Below are 14,758 nucleotides of genomic sequence, written 5' to 3' on the forward strand. Positions count from 1 at the left end.
CATAAGTACTCCAAAATCCAAACTCAATTCTTCACATTTGCGAGGCAAGCACTGAATACACTGAGTTATCCCCTAGTCCCATCACTTTCTTATTTCTTTTTTTAAAAAAATATTTTTATTTATTTATTTGAGAGAGACAGAGTCAGACAGAGGAAGAGAGAAGGGGAGAGATAGAATAAGCACATCAGGGCACCTAGCCACTGCAAATGAACTCCAGACACATGTGCCATCTTGTGTATCTGGCTTACATGGGTCCTGGGGAATCAAACATAGGTCCTTTGGCTTTGCAGGCAAATGCCTTAACCACTAAGCCATCTCTCCAGCCCCCTACTTTCTTATTTCTTATAAGCTCATTGTTATCAGTGATAAGTACTGGGATCATATCTAATGAACATTGAATGTTGTTTAGTGAGAAGACATGCATTTCTTTTTCATGGTAGTGATATAGACAATTAAATTATGCATTGAACCACTCATTACTTTGTTGGCAAGCAGAATGAACTTTTATAAGCCATGTAGAAATAGTAAAAAAAAAAAAAAAAAAAAAGACCTCAAAGGGGAAGTTTCTAAATATTAAACATAAATATTCTTTTAAAGATAAAGTATTATTGGATAAAATGATATATAGTGGAAAACTTCATTTTCTAATAATTTTTGGGCCCTAATCCCCTAGAAAATGTTCCTAGAGACATCCACTGTCATGGCATTTGGGACTCTTCCACAGAAATTCCAAGCATGTATAATAATACAAGTAGGGCTGGAGAGATGGCTTAGCAGTTAAGGCATTTGCCTGCAAAGCCAAAGGACCCTGGTTTGATTCCCCAGGACCTATGTAAGCCAGATGCATAAGGGGGCACTTGCACCTGGAGTTTGTTTGCAGTGGCTGGAGGCCCTGGCATGCCCATTCTCTTTCTCCCTCTCTCTACCTCTTTCTCTCCCTCTGTCTCAGATAAATAAATAAAAATAAAGTTAAAAAAAATTTAAGATGAGCCAGGCATGGTGGCACACGCCTTTCATCCCAGCACTAGGGAGGCAGAGGTAGGAGGATCGCTGTGAGTTCAAGACCACCCTGAGATTCCATAGTGAATTCCAGGTCAGCCTTGGCTAGAGTGAGACCCTACCTCAAAAAACAACAACAACAAAAATTAAGATGGCCAGGGGTGGTGGTACACACCTTTAATCACAGCACTAGGGAAGAGAAGACTCTACCTTGGAAAACCATAACAATAATAACACAATAGTAGCATTCTGTACCACTGTTCTGGACCTTGCTATTTTTACAAAAACAACATATCTTGAGAAGAGTGTATTGAGATGAGTTGGACATACAGGTCAAGTTCACCTTTCCCAACCTCATGGCTGAAGAATTGCTCATTGCCACAGTACACCATCATTTAATAAACCACTCAGTCTCTCCTCCATGGGAATTAATTTTTTTCAGCATTAGGCTACTACTTATAATAATACTTAGATGGCATACCTGGGGCACCAAGCACATTTAAAATTTCGATGCATCCAATTGCCTTCCAAAGATACATCATTTATACTCCAACCGATGGTACAGAAGAGTGCTTGTTTTCTTACAGGTGCTTTGATACCGTGAGTCATCAAAAAATGCTGCAAACTCTTTATTATCCTAATGGGAGTGGTGATTAAAAACAGAGCACCGATAATGACATTAATGGAAAACCACCAAATCCCATTTAAGCTGTTGATTCCTTTCCTCTTTATCATTTCTACCTCTGAGCCTTTCAAATGTCACTTTTTTCCTTCCTGCTCCACTTGTTCCCTTTCAGTTTTGGCATGAATGTGATCTGATATATGGCATATGAAAATGTTTTAAAACTGCAAAGCCCTATAGGTTTGCAAATTATTAGAATTATGCTTGCATGTCTTATTTCCAAATGACATTACATTGGGCCTAGTGTAGTCACCAAGAAACCAAGAAACAGCCCAGAAGGTGAGCTAAGAACATTGTCACAACTTTTGACCATGATTTTCAAATCTAAAGATCATCAAATGTTGAAGGGATTAGTTAGTAGGGGTTGGGGAATATTTCCTAGCTAGGAAAATGTGTGTCTAGGAGGCACTTGAGTCTGCAACACTCATCAGAAGTCAACAAACATGGGTACTGATTTATGGGCCCAAAAGGAGTTCACTATATTTCATATAGTCAGCCTTATTATGGTGAAGAATTTCATGTAAATGAATTTCACACATAAGTTTTGAGCCACCAAACCCTAAAATCTTTGAACATATATAGTGAAACATATATACAGGAACATATGTATATATAGGCATTATATATGAAAAAGCTCCCAAAATGTTATGCATATCTTTATTAAGCAGAGCATGCTAGATATAGTGTCATCTTTCATTGATATCTGAGGACCACCACTTATTAATTAATTGATTCAGCTATTTATTGCAGTGTTAGAGACTGAACCAAGGGCCTTGCACATGCCAGGTAACAGATCTGCCATTGAACCACACCCAGCCTTGAGGATTTCTTTTTGAATATCTCTTATTATAGCACATGATAATGTTTTGTTTTGTTTTTTCCTTTTCTGGTGGTCAGTTTTTCCTTATCTACTGCTATGTCCATCCGTAATGTATTTATTAGTCTTCCACCATGAAGCTCAAAACAGTGTTCTTCTCACCCCCTTTTCCAGGGCCCCCCACCAACCACCCACACAGATACCACCCCAGTCTTCTCCATCTGGAAATTCTATTTCATTTGGGATGAACTTGCCTCAAATGCCTGATGAAATATCTACTACTTGTCTAGTCTCTCTGGGAGAATCGAGGCTTGGCCCCAGGCACAGAAATAACTTCCAATGTGAGTGTAGGCATCATATTGGAAATTCTTCTGCTATCAGCATCAGTTTTAAGATCGCAAATGTGTGACCCATCTAGAGAATGCTTTAATTCCTATATGCGATCACTTTCCCAGTATTAAAAATCTCCAATGCCCATAATTTTTTTTCCCCATTCCCTCCCTGGTCAATCTTGGTAATTTCACAGGGGTGTTTGAAACTGAAAAGAATTCTAAGACAGCTAGAGTTTAATCAGGTTCACTCCTAATTAAAACTACTTCAAGATACCATTTTTACCCATCATAAACAAGCCAAAGGGGGGGGGGATAAAGAAGAAATAAGAAAAACAAAAAACTAATGATATCAAGGATTGGAAAGGATGTAGAGAGAGAGAGCTATTTTCATATGCTGCTGGTCAGAATGTAAGATGATTTTAATATAACCCTATTAAAATTTATATGCACATAATCCATGATCCAAAACTATTTCTCATTCTTTCCATTTTAGAAGGATACTTATACATATCCTATGCAAGAATGTGGCTGGTGGTATTCTGGTTTTGTTTTGTATACAAAAAAATTGAGGGCTGAAGAGATGGCTTAGCAGTTATGGCATTTTTCTACAAAGCCGAGAGACCCAGGTTTGATTCCCCAGGACCCACATAAGTCAGGTGCACAAGGTGGCACATGCGTCTGGAGTTCATTTGCAATGGCTGAAGGCAATGGAATGCCCATTATCTCTCTCTCCCTTCCCCTTTTTTTCTCTCTCAAATAAATGAAATAAATTTAAAAAAATTGAGAACAGTGCACATATTTTTCAGGAGAGGATGGGGCCAATCAAACGATGACATAGTGATTTCCTTGAGGACTATGTGGCCATTGGGTAGATTGATGTAGATCTAAACCCACTCCAAGAACAGGACTTAATGGGCAGCATGAACTTTATGTTTTGTAGTACTTTGTCTTCGACTTCGTTGGACCCCAGGTGCATCTTTTTGACAAGATAATCAAAATATCAGTAAGTATACCTTTGGTGGTGGTGGTGGGTCATGGGGTGGGGGAAGAGATTCGAGACACTGGGGACCATTTAGGACAGCTCAGCATGGATTCAGGAGAGTGAATATGGGTTGGTGCGTTTGAAACCTAGTAGCTTTGTTGCGATCCTCAGCACAGAGAAGTTGGGGCAGGAAAACTAGCTCTAGAGACTCTGCTTCTTGGAAGCAAGCAATAACTGACAGCATAGCTTTTACCAACTGGACGTGGGAATGTGTTTTTAGTCACCACTCCCATTAGGATAATAAAGAGTTTGCAGCATTGTTTGCTAAGTCATGGCATCAAAGCACCTGTTAGTGACATGACATCTTCATGAGTTGCTTTTCTCAGTTGATTTTTTTTTCTTCTTCTTTTTTTTTTTTTTTTTTTTTTTGGTTTTCCAAGGTAGGGTCTCGCTCTAGCCCAGGCTGACTTGGAACTCACTATGTATTCTCAGGGTGGCCTTGAACTCACGGCAATCCTCCTACCTCTGCCTCTCCAGTGCTGGGATTAAAGGTGTGCGTCACCACACTTGGCTTTCAGTTTATTTTGTTTGTTTGTTTGTTCTTTTGTTTTTTGAGGCAGCATCTCACTCTGGTCCAGGCTGACCTGGAATTCACTATATAGTCTCAGGGTGGCCTTGAACTCACGGTGATCCTCCTACTTCTGCCTCCCAAGTGCTGGGATTAAAGGCGTGCACCACCACACCAGGCTCTGTTGATTTTTTTTAATCGAGCTAATGTTAGTATTTTTCTCTTGGTTTGATTCTACAGTAATTTATCACAGCCCTTTCCCCCTCCTAGTTGGTGATAAATAGAGAAATAAGAACTAGGGCTGGAGAGATAGCTTAGTGATTAAGGCATTTGCCTGCAAAGCCTAAGGATCCAGGTTAGATTCCCCAGGACCCACATAAGGCCAGATGTACAAGGTGGTGCATGCATCTGGAATTCGTTTACAGTGACTAGAGACCCTGGCATGCCCATTCTCTCTCTGTGTCTCATAAATAAATAAGTTAAAATATTTTTAGAAAAGAAAGAAGAACAAGAATCAGGGAGGGAGCACACATGTTATTCTTTTCAGTGGTAATCCTGGATGAGCAGAGAATATAGCTGGTTGTAAGCCGTGGCCCGTGGCTTCTGCAAGGTTGTCAGGAGTATGGATCTCAGGACTTTCCCAGGTGGAAATAGGTCTGGTTCACAGGCCTTTCATCAGCCTTGTCAGGGGAGGGTGTTGCTTCCCCTTACCCCGAGATCAGGTCTAAACAGTAGAAAGAGAGAGAGCTGCTTGGGTCAGCTGGTGGCCTTATCCAGGTTTGCCCACCACATGGGGACAGGAATGGGAAAGGAAAGTGCCCATAAAGAAACCATCCTGGAGCTTAGCCCCTAAGGCATTTGCTTGCAAAGCCAAAGGACCCTGGTTTGATTCCCCAGGACCCACGTTAGCCAGATGCACAAGGGGGCGCACATGTCTGGAGTTCATTTTCAGTGGCTGGAGGTCCTGGAGTGCCCATTCTCTCTCTCTATCTGCCTTTTTCTCTGTCAAATAAATAAATAATACAATGTTTTTTAAAAAAGAACCCATCCTGACCCAAATGAGAGAGAGCAAGAGGCCACATGGGACTACTACCAACTGCACCCTCTTCAGCAAAGAAGCAGTGACCAGTGGGTGACAGGCAACCTCTATGTCACCAGTTCAGAAGCAGCCACGTCCCCCATGAGAGTGGCATGACGCTGTGCGTGCCTCGGAGTGGTGAGGTCGGACAGTCAAAGAGTGAATATGCTCTCTGCCAGCACATTTCCAAAAGGCATAACCCAAGTTTATTCATTCACAAAGACATGTGGAGAATAAGGGAATGTTTTCCTCAGCAGTCATATCAACTCTAATTGGAATGTTGAGGCTGACAACACTTGTTCTGGAAATTTCCTTCCAGGCCTTCTCTTCCAGGCCTCTCTTCATCATCCACTCACATAATAGATAAACACATTATTATATGGGCCTTTTAGCCCGAGTTGAATGTCAATCAAGTCCTGGCTAGGGTCTGGGTCCTAGTGGAGTCATGACAGTGTCCTTCGCAGGCGTGTCAGAAGTAGGTGACTCGTGAGGAATGAAAAGTTATCAAGAGCCAAACATGCTCAATGTGTGAATTTCAGGCACGATGACAAGGGTGCAGAAGATATTTTGGGACCTGGGACAGTTCCCAGGACTTTGTTCCATCACTTCAGCTGTCACCTGTCTGTGAGAGTGGCTCCGTAATGGCTCCCTGGGACTCTAGGTTACAGATGAAGTTCATCGCCAGGCTTCAAGGACATAGCGTCAACAAGGGTCTTGACTCTGTGAGGGACACAGGGAGTTTATAGCCCTGGTTTCTTCTTTGGGAGAAGACAGTGCTATGGTATCCCCAAATGACTTAGGGGGAGAGACCAAAGATTTTTAAAAAGAAAATTCTCCTTGGGGAGGGAATGTTTAATTTAACTTTTCTGCATGCTCATGAACTGAGAGCCAGTACGCCCATAACGAATTCATGGTAAAGAAGAAGGGTTAGATCACTGTAAGCAGACGATCTTGGGACAGCCAGGCTGTATCATGTCGCGGTGGAGCCATAGACTATGTTTCTTTAATAGTGGCTCAAGATACATGTGAGAGTGGCTCGCTGCATGTGAGACCTCCCCAAGGGCCTATGAAACTCATATTTGACCGGAGAAGAACTGGCCAGCATTCATCCACTAGGCAGTTATGTGACCTTCAAGAAGTCTCCTGTGTGATTGGCAAATTCATTTGGGGAGCTTGCATTCCATCTTTATTATGGGAACTATCACCCTCTGAAGGGAAACTTAAGATGGCTTTCTGACCTTGCTCACACATTAGGGAAGCTACATTAGTAACCATAAACACAATGGTTTACACGGGGAGTTTTGTCTGTGTGTGGCTTTAAATAACTTCTCTACGGGAGCCAGGCTGTCCTTGCTTCCCCTCTGGAATTCGGCACGGTTGGAAAATTGAGGCCAGGAGAAGAGAGTGGGAAGAGAGATGGGAAGGGCTATCATCTCTGGAGGTCAGTTGAATTTATTTTCTCTTTGCCTCTGCCAACAGGAGCTATTTAGAAACTGGGAAAGCTTCCCATTCATCCTTCATTAACTCACTAAATATTTATTGAATATTTATTATGAATGAGGTCACATGGTAGGCGGAACGCAGCGGGAAACCAGCCTTGACTAAAGGAGCTCACAGAATTTTCTAATTAGTAGGAAGCTCAGAGGCACCTGGGCATAAGAACCCTTCTCTGCCTGCTCCACAAAGTGGAATTCTTGGGGCTCCGTGACAAGGTTGGCGGTTGACAAAGTACCTCTGGAGATGGTATTTCATTGCAGAGAAGTTCTGACTAATATAAAAAATGTCCCTTGGTTGAGCTGAAATCTCTTCTCTTCCTGGGAGAACTTGCCCACTTTTCTAGATGCAACATTATAGGTTTGGGTACCCCTACGTCTCTCCTCTGCAATGTGACTTGTCAATGTACCACCAGCTCTGCCACCTTCCTTCAGGATGTTTTTCACTGTGACATTAGTCTTACAGTATGCTGCTTTAAAAAAGTTTTTTGTTCATTTTTATTTATTTATTTGAGAGTGACACAGAGACAGAGAGAGAGAGAGAGAGAGGGAGAGAATGGGTGCACCAGGGCCTCCAGCCACTGCAAACAAATTCCAGGTGTGTACCCCCTTGTGCATCTGGCTAACGTGGGTCTTGGGGAATCGAGCCTCGAACCAGGGTCCTTAGGCTTCACAGGCGAGCGCTTAACCACTAAGCCATCTCTCCAGCCCCTGCAGTATGCTGCTTTAACCAAGCCAGGCCCTCTGCTGACTTCTAATCTGAATAAACCCTCAAGATGAGCAGCTCTTGGTCTATTGCACACCACCCAAACAGCTCAAGGAAATAAGTGATGAGTTCTCTGAGAAAGTTGATAGCAAAATGACTTGGAGGTTTTGGGAAAAGATAGGTCAGTTTCAGTTTGGGGACCTTAGGAAGGGCTGCCTAGAGGGGGTGCCATTTGTTTTAGGCATTGAAGGCTAGGTCAAGCTTCAGCAGGTAGAGGTGGGATTGAAGGGTGGCGAGAGAGTGTCAGGTCCTTCAGTAGAGGAGGAGATGAGAAGCTGCGAGGGGAAGAGGCACAGGAGGTAGTGCCACAGGCTTCCCTGTGAGTGGAGGACCGAACTCTACTGTGCTCTGGACAAGGTCAAAGGCCGACAAAGGTCAAGGTCTAGAAGCCTCTTTGATGACTCAGGAATCCATTTCACACTGATCCTCCAAGTTAAATGAGCTGACTCATTGTACCATCTCTGTTAGGTCTTCCATCACAAGCTGATCGGAAGCATCCTGATTGGCTCCTTCAAAGTGGACCTGGGGACAGTGTACAACCAGCCTGGTAAGCACGCTCTGCCTCCCTGTCTGGCTGCTTCCCTCTTCTCCGGTTGATGGCTCCTGACAGGCCACCTTCTTTTTTTTATTATTATTTATTTATTCGAGAGCGACGGACACAGAGAGAAAGACAGATAGAGGGAGAGAGAGGGAATGGGCGCACCAGGGCTTCCAGCCTCTGCAAACGAACTCCAGACGCGTGCGCCCCTTGTGCATCTGGCTAACGTGGGACCTGGGGAACCAAGCCTCGAACCGGGGTCCTTAGGCTTCACAGGCAAGTGCTTAACTGCTAAGCCATCTACCCAGCCCACCTTCTTCATCCCCACATCCATTTAGCCATCCAGTTACACACAGGTGGAAGAGACATGGCTCTCGTGCTCCACGGTTTTATGCTCTGGGCTGCAGAGATGATAACTCAGTGGTTAAAGGGGCTTGCTCTTAACACCTGATGCCCAGGTTCATGTCTCCAGTGCCTACATAAATTCAGACCCACAAGGTAGTGGCACTTGAAGCTGAAGTATGTTTGCAGGGGCAGGAGGCCCTGGCGTGCTCAGTTTCCCTCCTTTCCTTCCTCCCTCCTTCTCTTTCCCTTCTCTCATAAATAAATTTTTATTTTATTTTATTTATTTATATATTTTGAGGTAGGGTTTCACTCTAGTCCAGGCTGACCTGGAATTCACTATGTAGTCTTAGGCTGGCCTCGAACTCACAATGATCCTCTTATCTCTGCCGCCCAAGTGCTGGGTTATTAAAGGCATGCACCACCACACCCAGCATAAATTAAATTTTTTAAAAAGTTTTACCATGGGGCTGAGAGATGGCTTAGTGGTTAAGGCACATGTCTTCAAAGCCTACGGACCCAGATTTGATTCTCCAGGTCCCACATAAACCAGATGCACATGGTGGCACATGCATCTGGAGTTTGTTTGCAGTGGCTAGAGGCCGTGGCATGCCCATTCTCTCTGTCTCTCTCTCCCCCTCTCTGTCTCCAATAAATAAATAAAAATAAAATATTTAAAAAAAAGTTTTACAATGTAATGATAAAATTTACTTGTACATTCACTTTGGAGCATATATAGTGTCCTATATATATGAAATGTATACTATATTCAGATTTTATTTATTTAGTTTTTAGAGCAAGTGAGAGAGAGGGAGAGGGAAACAGAGAGAGAGAATGGGCATGCCAGGGCCTCAGCCACTGAAATTGTACTCCAGATATTTGCACTACCTAGAGGGCATGTATGACCTTACACTTGCCTCACCTTTGTGCATCTGGATTATGTGGGATCTGGAGAGTCAAACATGGGTCCTTAGCTTTTTAAATTATATTATGCCAGGTTATATAAGGCTATTTTCATGCACATATGTCTAATGACTCTAAGAATATTCCTTGCATGTCCCCTATCCTCTGTCCTCATTCCCTCCCTCCCTCCAACCACTCCCAAAACAGTTCCATCTCTACTTTCATATCAATAGTACATATATAATTTTACATATTATAAAGTCTAGGATATACAAATGTGATACTTGTCTGACGACTAATTTAATTCACTTAATATGATCATCTCCAGTTGTATCCATTTTCCTGCAAATGACATTAAATTCATCCCTCCTTATGGATGCAAGAAATATCCCATTATGTATACAAACTGGATTTTCCTTATCCATTCTTCTTGTGGTACCCCTAGGCTTTCCCCATACTTAGCTATTGTGAATACTGCTATAGTTAACATCAATGTTAAAGTAACCCCCACACATCTGTGACATGTTACATAGCTGTGGTATGTTGACTCAGAATCTTTTGGGTAAAAACTGAGACATGGTATAGTTAGGTCGTATAGTAGATCTAGGCTTTTTGTTTTGTTTTGTTTAATTTTTTTTTTTTTTTGTTTATTTATTTGAAGTGACAGGCAGAGAGAGAAAGAGGCAGATAGAGAGAGAGAATGTGAGCACCAGGGCTTCCAGCCACTGCAAACAAACTCCAGACGTGTGTGCCCCCTTGTGCATCTGGCTAACGTGGGTCCTGGGGAATCGAGCCTTGAAGTGGGGTTCTTAGGCTTCACAGATAAGTACTTAATTGCTAAGCCATTTCTCCAGCCCTAGATCTAGGTTTTATGAGGAATTGGAGTGTGGTAGCTTGAATGGATGTTCTCCAATAGATTCAGGAGTTTAAAACTTTAGATCTCCAGCCACCTGGCTGGAGGAGCTGTCACTGGGGGCGGATCTGAATTCCAGCCTAAGGAATGCAGAGCGCTTGAGCTCTGCCTCAGGTTCCCAGAGTGGGCTTGCTGGTGGTGCTGGTGCTGGTGTGTCTCTCTGTGTGGACCTGTGAAAGGGGGCCAGCTTCTTCTAATTTACGGAACTTTCCTGAATCTGTAAGCCTCAATAAATCCCTTCTTCCTGGTTTGGAAGTTCATCCCGGCAATGTAAAGCTGACTATGGCATGGAGCAATTTTGCTTTTCTCATAAATTATAAAATTTAGTGCTGAGGGACATGATCAGGGCAACAGACAGTAGACTGCTTGAATTCAGTACTGGGGATTTAACCTAAGAGGGGCTCATGCATGCTAACCAGACAGGCCTCCACTGAATGATGTCCTCAATCTTTTTTTTTTTTTAATTTTTTTTTTATTTGAGAGCGACAGACAGAGAGAGCAAGACAGATAGAGGGAGAGAGAGAGAATGGGTGCGCCAGGGCTTCCGGCCTCTGCAAACGAACTCCAGACGCGTGCGCCCCCTTGTGCATCTGGCTAACGTGGGACCTGGGGAACCGAGCCTCGAACTGGGGTCCTTAGGCTTCACAGGCAAGCGCTTAACCACTAAGCCATCTCTCCAGCCCTGTCCTCAATCTTTTTTTTTTTAATTATTTATTTATTTATTTATTTGAGAGCGACAGACACAGAGAGAAAGACAGATAGATGGAGAGAGAGAGAATGGGTGCGCCAGGGCTTCCAGCCTCTGCAAACGAACTCCAGATGCGTGCGCCCCTTGTGCATCTGGCTAACGTGGGACCTGGGGAACCGAGCCTCGAACCAGGGTCCTTAGGCTTCACAGGCAAGCGCTTAACCGCTAAGCCATCTCTCCAGCCCTCAATCTTTTTATTGTGAGACCCTCGTGCTTCAGTTTCCTAGGTAGCTGCATTACAGGCTTGTGCCATCAGGCCCAGAGAGTGCTTTAATTTACATTCCACTCTGCCATTCCCAGATCTGTAACTTCCGACAAAAGATTTCACTTCTTGGAGCCTCTGTTGCCCACCCATAGAAATCATAAATTAACACTTTAATGGTAGGTTTTGGGAGGATTAAGTTAATCAAGGTATATCAGTGCCTAGTAGAGAGCCTCGTACATTATAATGACTCTATCATTTCATATCATGGTATCACTATCCCTGACTTATAGGAAAGCGCAACTAGGTAGGACAGTATAGGGTGTGAGGCCCAGGCTTAATAGCTCATAAGAAACAGAGCTGAGGTTGGAGAGATGGGTTAGTGGCTAAGGTGCTTGCCTGCAAAGCCAAAGGACCCAGGTTCAATTCCCCAGAACCCACATAAGCCAGATACACAAGATGGCATATGCATCTGGAGTTTGTTTGCAGCAGCTGAAGGTCCTGGCGTGCCATTTTCTCTCTCTATTTGCCCCTATCTCTTGCTCAAATAAATAAATAAAAATTAGAAAAAAAAATTTAAAAAAAGAAACATGGGCTAGAGAGATGGCTTAGTAGTTAAGGCATTTGCCTGCAAAGCCAAGGGATCCCGGTTCAACTCTCTAGGACCCACGTAAGCCAGATGCACAGGGGTGCATGCGTCTGGAGTTCGTTTGCAGTGGCTGGAAGCCCTGGCGTGCTCATTCTCTCCCTCCCACCCTCTGTCTCTCCCCCTTTCTCTCTCTCAAATAAATAAAATATATTAAAAAGGAAAAGGAAGAGAAACATAGCTGGCAACAGACACAGACCATAGCCTGGAAGATCCTTGCTCCTCTGTAATGATTTTCATTCACTTGAACTCATAATTCCAGGTAGTAAGTGTGACTGAGAGCAGTGACTTGGATGCAATGCCTTGAGTCCGGAAGACCAGGAGACTCATGGCCACTAGTAAAACAGCAGTGGCAGCTCGGTTCTCTTAGTATCTGATGTCACTCCAAAATGTGTTCCCAGCATAGTTAGCCCTAATGATTTATTTTTATTTTTATTTACTTAATTGCAAGGAAAGAGAGAGAGAGTAAAATGTCATGCCAAGGCCTCTTGCTGCTGCGAATGAGCTCCAGATGCATGCACCACTTTGTGCAGCTGGCTTCAGTAGGTACTGGGGAATTGAACCAGGCCCTTCAGACTGCAGGCAAGCAACTTTAACCACTGAGCTATCTCTCCAGCCCTTCAGGTCTAATACTTTTGTAAAGAGACGCTAGAAGCCTAAGCTAGAAGTAAGCAATTTTGAAATCTGCTCTGGTCAAAGCTAGAAGCCTGCCTAGGCAGTTCATTAATTGAAGGTTTCCCAAATATCTAGGGTCAGTTGGAGGATAAGTCAGAGAACTAGACTAGAAACAGCGGGGAAGAGGAGAGGGATGAGAGGGAAGCAGCCCGAGGCCTGGGAATGACCAAGAAGAGCCAATGCTCTGAGCAGCAGGAAGTTCGGGAGCCCCGGGCATAGGGGTTGGGGAGCCGCCTGGGGCCACGCACAAAGGACGTGAGCTATCCCATTGCCTTTACAGGCCATCAGTTCTGCGACAAGTGGGCACTGCTCACAGACCCCGGCGACATCAGGACAGGCACCAAGGGCTACGTGAAGTGTGACATCAGCGTGATCGGGAAAGGTGACGTCTTGAAGACCAACCCCAAAACCACTGACGCTGAGGAGCAAATAGAAAAGTAAGACAGATCCATCCAGGGCCAGACAAGAGAAATGGGACTTCCCAGTTTTATGTCTACCTTTCCTCCCTCCTTTCCTTCTGGGCCAGAGGGAATTGTCAAGTTCATGGCTCGTCCACCTGAGACTCTTCTGGGTCAAGACACCTGGATGTGTCTCCTCAGAGGCATGGCTCTCCCCTGGGGGCTCAGCTACTAGGACAAGAATAGCCTCTTTCCCTATAACGGGCCGTTCTACGCCAGCCATTTCTGAGCTTATCGGATTTATCTGCCTGTAGCTTATTTTTTCCTTGAAGGATCATTTTCAGCCAACTGGTCTGTGACACAAGAAGAGATGAAGGCGCCTTTTTAAAGGACCGAGTGGGAGACAGTGTCTATGTTACAATTCTAGGACTTGGATGAGTTTGTATTCCCTAAGCTTATACCCTTTGTATCACTTATATGAGGAAAAAGACTCATTGTTCTAAACTTTAAAAAAATATTAGTTTTTAATTTATTTTTATTAAGTAAACACTGTATGTGGACACATCATATAGTGGGGCCATCGTTTTCCTGACCCCACTTCATTGAGGGCTGTCCTCAGTGGGATTTCTGGTATTCGCCGTGTGGCTGTCGGTTAGGAGTTGTGAGAGCAGCAGTCTGTCCTTGTGGGCAGGGCTATGTCTCTGGATCTTCCCTCCCTCCCTGTGGCCTTTACGTTCCTTCTGCCCTCTCTTCTGCAAACTTCCTGAGCCTTGGTGGGCATGCTTGAAGTCTACTGTTTCTGTCATGTTTGCATTGCTGGCAGAAAACACCTGACCAAGAGCAGTTTGGTCGGGGGAAGGTTTCTTTGGGCGTACAGACTTGAGGGGAAGCTCCATGATGGCAGGGGAAAATGATGGCATGAGCAGAGGGTGGACATCACCTCCTGGCCAACATCAGGTGGACAACAGCAGCAGGAGAGTATGCCAAACACTGGCCAGGGGAAACTGTCTATAACGCCCATAAGCCCGCTCTCAACAATACACCACCTCCTGGAGGTGTTAATTCCCAAATCTCCATCAGCTAGAAACCCAGCATGCAGAACACATAAGTTTATGGAAGACACCTCAATCAAACCACCACACTCCACCCCTGGCCCCCATAACTTGATAATCATCCATAATGTAAAATGCAATGTATTCAGTCCATTTTTTTAAGGTCCCCATAAGGTTTTATCAGTCCCAATGATGTTAAAACACCCCCATTGTCTGAGAGTGAGCCATAATACCAAAGAGTCCCCTCAAAAACCCTGATGGCACAGAATAAACATTCACTCTGCAAAAGATGGCATTGGGCACAGCAATATGTATATATATTCAACCAGTACAGGGCAAACATCAAACTCTGTAGTTTCAAGTCCAACAACTCTAGTCAGTGACAAATCTCCAAGTTCGATAATTCTAACCAGCAACAAGTCTCTGGTATTCCAATTCCGCCCCTCCAGCTAGGCTACTCACAGTCTTGGAAATCTTCATCTAGGGCTGGCAGCTTTCCTTAGCAGCCGTCTCATGGTCCTGTCATCTCCACTGGGTCTCCACGGCAACCCACGGTTCATCCTCAAGGCCCCATGGGGTCTCCATGCAGGCATCCAGCAAACTTGCTTCACACTGCCCATGGCC

The 14,758-nt window shown here is 44.2% G+C and overlaps 1 protein-coding gene across 1 annotated transcript in view; it reads left to right on the forward strand.

Moving 5' to 3' along the window:
* Fer1l6 (fer-1 like family member 6) overlaps positions 1-14,758 on the forward strand; it is a 145,513-nt gene that overhangs the window by 14,387 nt on the left and 116,368 nt on the right. Inside the window, exons 5-7 of the mRNA XM_004661353.2 lie at positions 3,771-3,833; positions 8,186-8,264; positions 12,965-13,121. Coding sequence (XP_004661410.2) covers positions 3,771-3,833; positions 8,186-8,264; positions 12,965-13,121 — 299 coding nt within the window. The remainder of the gene's footprint in view (positions 1-3,770; positions 3,834-8,185; positions 8,265-12,964; positions 13,122-14,758) is intronic.

The sequence above is a fragment of the Jaculus jaculus genome, chromosome 2 (assembly GCF_020740685.1).
Source record: "Jaculus jaculus isolate mJacJac1 chromosome 2, mJacJac1.mat.Y.cur, whole genome shotgun sequence".
Lineage (NCBI taxonomy): Eukaryota > Metazoa > Chordata > Mammalia > Rodentia > Dipodidae > Jaculus > Jaculus jaculus.